The sequence below is a fragment of the Bubalus bubalis genome, chromosome 1 (genome assembly GCF_019923935.1).
Source record: "Bubalus bubalis isolate 160015118507 breed Murrah chromosome 1, NDDB_SH_1, whole genome shotgun sequence".
Classification (NCBI taxonomy): Eukaryota; Metazoa; Chordata; class Mammalia; order Artiodactyla; family Bovidae; genus Bubalus; species Bubalus bubalis.
In genome coordinates, this window is record NC_059157.1 from 52,521,703 (window position 1) to 52,530,945 (window position 9,243).

General features: G+C 39.8%; 1 protein-coding gene across 1 annotated transcript; it reads right to left on the reverse strand.

Annotated features, from left to right (window-relative positions):
- Positions 1 to 8,172: 8,172 nt before the first annotated feature.
- Positions 8,173 to 8,930, reverse strand: LOC102390304 (NADH dehydrogenase [ubiquinone] 1 beta subcomplex subunit 11, mitochondrial-like). The gene has a single exon (XM_044941646.2). The coding sequence runs from the start codon at positions 8,731 to 8,733 to the stop codon at positions 8,269 to 8,271; it is 465 nt and encodes a 154-aa protein (XP_044797581.2). The 5' UTR covers positions 8,734 to 8,930; the 3' UTR covers positions 8,173 to 8,268.
- Between the last annotated feature and the right edge of the window lie 313 nt (positions 8,931 to 9,243).

The following is a 9,243-nucleotide window of genomic DNA, read 5'->3' on the forward strand; positions in this document are numbered from 1 at the left end:
GCAACGATCAAAGAGCTGCAACCCAAAGTATTCTCGATCAAGGGCCTGTCAGCGTGAAAGATGTGTGAGCATGAGCTTATCAACCATGTACCTCTTTATCAAAAGTTGCTGTTGTTCAGTTGCTCAGTCGTGGACTGCAGCACGCCAGGCTTCCCTGTCCTTCACCATCAGTACTTGTGAAAATACTCTAACTGAACAACAAATGAACCACAACAGAAATCTTAAGATGGAGAAAATAAGGTAGTAGTGGTGAGCAGAAATAAATGTCTTTCTCTCTCCTTCCCTCCCTTTCTTCCTTCTTGTTTCCCCTAAAGTTCAGTTCAGTGGCTCTGAACTGAAGTTATATATAAAGTTCAGTCCTTTTTGTGAAAAGGACAGTTAGTGTCTGAGTAAAGTTTCAAGTAGAGAATTTAGTATTGTTAACTATGGACGCAATGGTGTACAAATTTTTAGGATTTATTCATCTTGCATAACTTTGTATTCTTTAACCAATACCTTTTGTTCCCCTGCCCTCTCACTGAGCACCCAGTAACTACCCTCTGCACTGAGCTCCTGTGAGTTAGACTGTTTGAAATTCCGCATATTAGTGGGATCATGTGGTATTTGTTCTTCCCTGTCTGGCTTATTTCACCTCGAATAACATCCTCCAGGTTCATCACAGTGTTGCATATAATAGGATTTCCTTCCTTTTCTAGGTGAAAAAACATTCCAGTGGATGTATATGCATTTCTTTATCTATTCCTCTGTTGATGGACATGCAAGTTGTTTCCATGTCTTGGCATTTGTGCATAATGCTGCAGCGAACATGGAACTACAGATATACCTGCTTTCAGTTCCTTTGGATATACGCCCAGACATGCAATGGCTGGAGTAAATCTGTGCTATTTTTAACTTTTCAAGGAACTGCCATAATATTTTCCCACAGTGGCTACATTGATTTAAATTCCCACCAACAGCATAATAAAATTTTCCCTTTCTCCATATCTTCACCAATAATTGTTATCATTTGCTTTATTTATAATAGCCATTCTAATGGGTGTGACAGAGAAGGCGATGGCACCCCACTCCAGTACTCTTGCCTGGAAAGTCCCATGGACGGAGAAGCCTGGTAGGCTGCAGTCCATGGGGTCGCTAAGAGTTGGAGACGACTGAGCGACTTCACTTTCACTTTTCATTTTCATGCATTGGAGAAGGAAATGGCAACCCACTCCAGTGTTCTTGCCTGAAGAATCCCAGGGATGGGGGAGCCTGATGGCCTGCCGTCTATGGGGTCGCACAGAGTCGGACACGACTGAAGTGATTTAGCAGCAGCAGCAGCAATGGGTATGAGGTGGTATCTCATAGTGGCTTGATTTTTATTTTTTTGATGATCAGTGATGTTGAGAACATTTTCATGTACCCAGTGATCATTGGTATATCTTCTTTGGGGACATGTCTATTCAGGTCCTTAGCTTATATTTAAATTGGATGTTTTGAAGGTTTTGTTTTTTGCTATTTTGTGCTTTGAGGTCCTTATGTTATACATTTTGGATATTAACCTTTATCTATATGGTTTACAAATATTTCCTTCTATTTATAGATTGCCTTTTCACTTTGTGGATTATTTCCTAAGGGTTTCCCAGGTGGCGCTAGTGGTGAAGAAATTGTCTGCCAGTGCAGAAGATGGAAGAGAGGCGAGTTCAGTCCATGGTTTGGGAAGATTCCCTGGAGGAGGGCATGGCAACCCACTCCAGTATTCTTGCCTGGAGAAGCCCATGGACAGAGGAGCCTGACAGGCTACAGTCCATGGGGTGGCAAAGAGTCAGACATGACTGAAGCAACTTAGCATAGACTGTTTTTTCACTTTGCGGATTATTTCCTTTACTGTGTAGAAGGTTTTTCGTTTGACATTTCTACCATGTACTACACTAACTCAGAAAGACCTAAGAATTGGTGATTGCGGAGAGTAGTGGGAAGTAGAAGCACTCAAGGTTCTCATTGGAGGCAGAGGGTGAGAAGGCGAGGAGTGACGGTGATGAAAATATTCTAGGGGCCTCATCTTTCATCTTATCCACGTTGAGAAAGAAGTAGAGACGAGATAGAATATCTTGGTGGAAGAAAAGAATAGTAAGGAACATAGTTGACAGGGAGTGTAGACTTAGATCAAAGCAACAAGTAGCTACAAGCTATTTACAAGAAAATAGGCAGTGTTAATGGCTGAAATTAAAGACTGAACAGAGAGATATGAGACAAATTCAAATAAAAAGGAGTGTCTGGTGGAACTTTGCAGCTGTTTTGTGGTCTAGTCACAGAAAGATAAGAGCAAGGATAGAAGGTCTTCTTAATAGTGTGATTACAGGCTGAGTTGGGTAGGGTGACCCATAAAACAAGAGTCTATCACCATCTAAAAGTGAAAACAAACTATAATACCTGACGCAATCTGGACACTTTTTAATGAGCATCTGACCACTCAAGACCACTATTCTAGAAATTTTATAGCTTTGTTACATGAATGAAAGTGAAAAATCACTCAGGTGTGTCTGACTCTGTGTGACCCCATGGACTATACAGTCCATGGAATTTTCCAGGCCAGAATACTGGAGTGGGTAGCCTTTCTCTTCTCCAGGGGATCTTCCCGAACCAGGGATTGAACCAAGATCTCCTACATTGCAGGCGGATTCTTTACCAACTGAACTATCAGGGAAGCCCTTTTTGATATGAATGCTGGCTAGTTAAAGAGTACAAAGACTTACATGGTTGGTGGCTCATAGAATCCTTTTGACAAAAGGAGTACATTCTTTGGTGATTCTTTACAAGACCCAGAACATCTATTTTTCTGACACAAGTGCAATTTATTTTATGCAACAAATGGCGATATTAATGACAGATAAGGTCAAGTTTAAAGTTAAATGCACTGAAGAAGTACATTATGTAATAATAAAAGGACAGTCTATGAAGAGTATATTACATTTATAAATCTGTTTGCACCAAATAAACAGCTAACTATACAAAACAAAATATTTTACGAATAAAGGAAAAATTTGTAAAAATAGCGTTTTTGTGGGAGACAAAATATTTCCCATCCACGATTGGACAATTCTAGCTAAAAACAAAAGAAGGACATACAAAAAAGAATGGTGCAATCAGTAAACTTTATTTAATAGATGTGTATTAAACCATACATCCTTCTAAGGGAGAATAAATATTTTTCACATGTTTATAGAACATTTACAAAATGGATCTTATTCCTATACTGGACTTGGTCTCAGAAAACTTCAATCATTTTATTACTATTATTATTTTTTAACTCAAAGTCTTTTAATTAAAAAATATTTTTTTTTTGGTTGTGAAGCAAGTGTTTATTAGGAGAAAAAAGAGTACATGTGAATAAGCACATGCTGGTGAACTCGGAGTCACACACCCAGAGAGAGTCGAGCACTCGTGGGGCATTTCTTCCAGGTTTCCTCTGACCAATCACCTTGCTTTACCTGGTTCTGAGTCTATCTTTGGTTTATCTCAGGGTTGCCTAGAGTTGGACACGACTGAGCAGCTGGCACACAAGGGTCTCTCACACGTGTGCATCTCCTAGTCGAGACGGATTCCAGCGAAGAGGATTATGGGTAGGTTGACGTCACTTACTGTGGGGTGGTGCTCCCTCCCTTCTGGCCTCCGAGGAGCCTTTCTGTGCATGTGCAGTCTGGATGGTCTCTTTGACCTCAAGAAAGAGGACTATGGGGTCTTTTTATCTCTAATCTGGGCAGGGCTCAGTGTCTTCTCCCTCCTGCTATTGTCTTTGTCTCAGAGTATCTGTCCACAGGGGACAGGCTCCAGCTGCTCAGCCTGGGGTCCATCCATCTCCTGCCTCAAATCCCCCTTGAGAGATGGAGACCCCAAGAAATCTTCATTGGGAAGATGAAGGGTGAAGGTCTGTTTTTTGTAGCTGTTTCAGGCTGTCATAGAGCTTATAGACCCTACCTAGTTGGGGTCATGGAGATGTTGCTGTGTCCCATTAAGTGGTCTCAGGGTGACTTCTTTTGTTATTTCAGTAGGATCTGCTGTGGGGAGTGGTCAGAATTTTTAAACTTCAACAGTTTTATTTATTTATTTTTTGGCTAAACCTCGAAACTTTTGGGATCTTAGTTCCCCGAACAGGGATTGAACCAGCACCCCCTGCAGTGGCAGCACAGAGTCTTAGCCACTGGACCACCAGGAAAGTCCTTAAACTTCAATAATTTTAAAGTAGACATTTGGTAGTTCAAAATTCCTGATCAAATTCAACAAAATTGAGAAAAAAGAAAAAATTGGCCTAAAATGTCTTCTTTGGAAATTGAAACTCATACTAGATAATCTTTGGCTCAAGTAAAATATTAAAAATGAAATTACAAACTATGTTGAAAAAGTGTTAAGGAGACCATTTCATATCTAAACCTTTGGAAGCTATCAGAATCTGTACTCTGGAAGATTTTTAGCTTTTAATGCCATCGTTATTAAAGGAGAAACCCAAATAGATGAAATAATAAACCATTTAAGTAATTAGAAAGAGAAAACCAAAATAAAGCAAGAGATGTGTTATAAGAAATGAAATCTGAAATTAATGAACAACAAATAAAAATTAGAAAAAAGAATAAACAAATCCAAAAGAAAAAAAATTTAAAATACCCATAAAATAGATGAGCCCCTTGTAACCCTGCTCTAAGGGTTAGAAAAGGAGTAAATATTAAGGACAAAAAAAATAATAATAAATACAGATAGAAAGTAAAATACAATAACTATGATATAAAAATGTAAGTAACACTAGTAGAATAATAAATTGGAAATACCTGGAAAAAAATAGAGGATTTCCTAACAAAATAAAAGTGAACAAAGCTGACTTAAGATTAGATTAAATTTTAGAGATAAGAAGAAAGACACCATGATCGGCTGTTTTCAGATTCATCATGCTCACGCTTGTGTGCCCTGTAGTGTCTCACTCTGTGACCCCTTGGACCGCAGCCCCCCAGGTTCCTCTGTCTATTGCATTTTCCATGCTAGCATACTAGAGTGGGTTGCTATTTCTTCCTCCAGGGGATTTTCCTGACCCAGGGACAGAACCTGCAACTCTAACGTCTCCTGCATTGAAGGTGGATTTTTTTTACTACTTGAGCCATCAAGGTTCTTTACATCTTGAGCCCGAGAGTTATTAAATCTTTAAAAAGTAGATTGCTGCTGCTAAGTCACTTCAGTTGTGTCCGACTCTGTGCGACCCCATGGACGGCAGCCCACCAGGCTCCCCCGTCCCTGGGATTCTCCAGGCAAGAACACTGGAGTGGGTTGCCATTTCCTTCTCCAATGCATGAAAGTGAAAAGTGAAAGGGAAATTGCTCCGTCCTGTCCGACTCTTCGCGACCCACGGACTGTAGCCTTCCAGGCTCCTCCATCCATGGGATTTTCCAGGCAAGAGTACTGGAGTAGGGTGCCATTGCCTTCTCCAAAAAAGTAGATTACTGCAGTATTATTTGAACTGTTGAAGGAAAGCTTTCAAATCCATTCCATCAAGCCGAAATAACTTTCAAAAGAACCTGCTAAAGATGGCCAATAAATAAAACCATAGATTGCTAAGGAATGTAGAAGGTAATTTTTTTTTTAAAGTATTTATTTATTTGGCCTCACGAAGTCTTAGCTGTGGCATGTGAACTCTTATTTGCAGCATGTGGGATCTAATTTCCTGACTAGGGATGGAACCTGGCCCCCTGTACTGGAAGCAAGGAGCCTTAGCCACTGGACCACCAGGGAAGTCTCAGTAGAGGGTAATTCTTAATAAATTTTACAAAACTGTATCTGCAATGCATTTTACAGAGCAGTTTCCCCATTCAAGATTTTATGAGTTTTTGAGTATCAGGAAATCTATCATCATAATCTATTCTATGAAAACATCGAAGAAAAAAAGTAATTTTACCACTAAATGCTTAAAAGGCATTTGATAGAAATCATTAGCTATTTCTCGTAAAATTATCAAGAAAGATATACTATGAAATAAGAAAATATAAAGCCACTCAGCAAATGTTTTAAATTTGAAAACACAAAAACTGTTTTAATTAAATTAGCTAGATAGGGACAGCACTGCCCCCATTATGCTTAACATTATCTTGGAGGTGCTGGTGGATACAGAAGGTAAGAAAATAAAACAAATGATACATTGTGAGTTCCCTGGTGCGTCAGAGGTGAGGACCTGGTGCTTTCACTGCAGGAGCCCAGGAACTGAGATCCTCCAAGTTGCCCAGTGCAGCCAACTGGGGGAAAAAAAAGGATATAAACTTATTTTATATTTGAAAAATATGTTTATATTTGAAAAAATTTGATAAAATTATCTCTTTTTGATGATGATTTTGTATAACTAGGAAATTTAAGATGCTGTACTAAATATCACTAGATTTGAAAAGGACAGCTTGGTGAGGGCATGGATACAAGATAAATTTTTTTTTTTTCAAGATAAATTTTTTAAAAGGCAATAGTTTTTATATATTTTAACAAAATACTTAGAGAAATGGGAAAATTTTCCTATTTACAATCATTGAAAAATATAAAATGCTTAAGAATTAATTGGGTAAGATAGACACATTTTCTTTATAAGGGAAATGATAAAATCTTGCTGAAAGAAATTAAGGAAGACTTGAACAAATGGAAAGCACACTTGTTGGACAAGAGTAGTTTATTACACAAACCTTAAGTACATACACCCAATAAATGTGTAAGCATTATGTGGGACACTACTGAGTAACTTCACTTTCACTTTTCACTTTCATGCACTGGAGAAGGAAATGGCAACCCACTCCAGTGTTCTATTAATAAAATCACTGAAGTCATATAATATGATCTAAAAACTAAGTATATAAAATCTATGCACTGAGGACCACTTTTTTTTGCAGAAGCTATAGAAATCCAGAGGCTATAAAAGATGGCATGTTTAAATTTATAGAAGCTAAGAACCTTGATATGACAAAACAATAGACAAGCATTCAATTTAGAATAAAATATTTATAACTGATTTGTCAAAACAGCTAAACATTTAAGAAAAAAGAGAAATGACTGAAAAATGGGCAATCCAAACTGGCCAATAAATTAATAGAAAGATTCTCAAATTCATTATTAGCAAGCAAAATTCAAATAAAAGTAAAAATAAAATGTCATTTTACACCAGACTGACAAAATTGGAAAAGAACTATGATACTATTACTGGTGGTGACTTAGGGAATGGATTCCTCTCATGGCTGGTAGAAATATGAAGTGTTATAGGTTTGGGGAAATCCATCTGCCAACATCCATTACATTTAAAAAGTATGTATACTTTTTGGCTCAGCAATTCCAATTCATGGACTCTGTTCCATAGAAAAGAAGGCATCTATATGTAAGGCTTTATGTTTATAGAAGCAAAAAACTTATTAGAAATAATGAGTTAGTGCTAATCTCTTGACTGGTAGTGACTTCCACAAGGTATTTTTGAGTGAGGAGAGCCAGATATACAAATTGTAGGGTTCCCTCCCTTTTTAAAATTGATTTTATATTGAAGTATAATTGAATTACAAAGTGGTGTTAATTACTGTTGTACAGTGAAATGACTCAATTATATAGACATGAAGGCAATGGCACCCCACTCCAGTACTCTTGCCTAGAAAATCCCACGGATGGAGGAGGCTGGTGGGCTGCAGTCCATGGGGTCGCGAAGAGTCGGACCTGACTGAGCGACTTCCCTTTCACTTTTCACTTTCATGCATTGGAGGAGGAAATGGCAACCCACTCCAGTGTTCTTGCCTGGAGAATCCCAGGGATGGCGGAGCCTGGTGGGCTGCCGTCTATGGGGTCGCACAGAGTCGGACACGACTGAAGTGACTTAGCAGCAGCAGCAGTATACGTATGTATGTATACATTCTTGTTCATTCTGATTTACCACAGGATATTGAATGTAGTTCCCTGTGCTATACAGTAGGACCTTGCTGTTTATTCATTCTTTAAATGCTAATTTGCTATATTAATCCCAAACTACCAGTCCAATCTTCTCCCCACACTCCCCCTCGGCAACCACCAGTCTACTCTTTATGTCTCTGATTCTGTTTCCTAGATAAGTTCATTTGTAGCATATCTACTTCTGTGATATAACCAACAATACTCATATATGTAGATGTATTTATATGTACATTTCTTCTCCCCCCCCCCCCCCACTTTCAGTCCCTTTAATTAGGGGCTCTGAGGAGAGGGCAGAATGGCAGGCAGGGGAGAGAAGGTGGTGCTTCTTATGCCCCTTTTGGCAACCAGTTAGTCCTCATCCTCTGGCAGCTGGATCTTGATGTTGTCGAAGCAGTTGGATTCCATGATGGGGAGGCCATGGGCCTCTCGGTATTTCACAAGCCTCTCAGCTTCCCGGCGGGCCCACTCCTGCATCCTGTAGTCAGGCAGATAAGCCACAAAGGTGCTTCCAAGGACCAAGGCGATGGAGAATCCGAAGAAGACGACAACCCGCATGTTCCAGACGTCCACAGCAGGGTCCTTGTCATAACCGTGGGAGTCTGGGTTCTTCTCATAGAGGTTTTCGTCCTCGGGTTCTGGGTCCTCCTGCCAGCGTAATGTCGGTTCTGACGGCCGCTTTCCTGCCAGAGTGGACGGGGCGATCACAGCCGTGGAGGAGCTGGATTCCCAGCGAACACGGGCAGCAGGGAGCCCTCGCGTCGCCGCTACTGCCAAAAGGCGGCGGCCGCACAAACCTAACATCCCAGCCGCCATTACAGATCGTTCTGCAAGCTCTTGGGGTCGGGGACGGAAGTGTGACTCCGCGCAGCTGCAGTTGTCCTAAGCGCGAGAGTTGTCGCTCCGCCCCCGCCGCACTAAATAGGTCCTGAATCGGAACTTTGCTTTCGAATGGTGAGAGGTTCTCTTTGCCTCACTCTGTCATGACCTCAGGGAAGCAACCACCTTCTAATCCTCTCAATCAGACTATTTTATATGTACATTTTTATATAGAATTACATGGCCAGGGGTTATATGGAAAGTTAGGTTAATGTGAGAAGTGAAGAGAAAGTAGCTAAAGAAAACTCTTTTCCGTTTACAAAGGATGAGTACCAGGCACGGTTGAGGTTATTTTGAGTTGCATGTTACTGACCATGAATTAAATTCCCACTGAGAAACTTAGAAAATTGAAGCATGTCGAATCAATCATTTTGGAAGATATAGGTTTTGTGATATTTGTGAATGAATATGTATCATGCATATTTATGTTTTTCCATGCTTGAATGT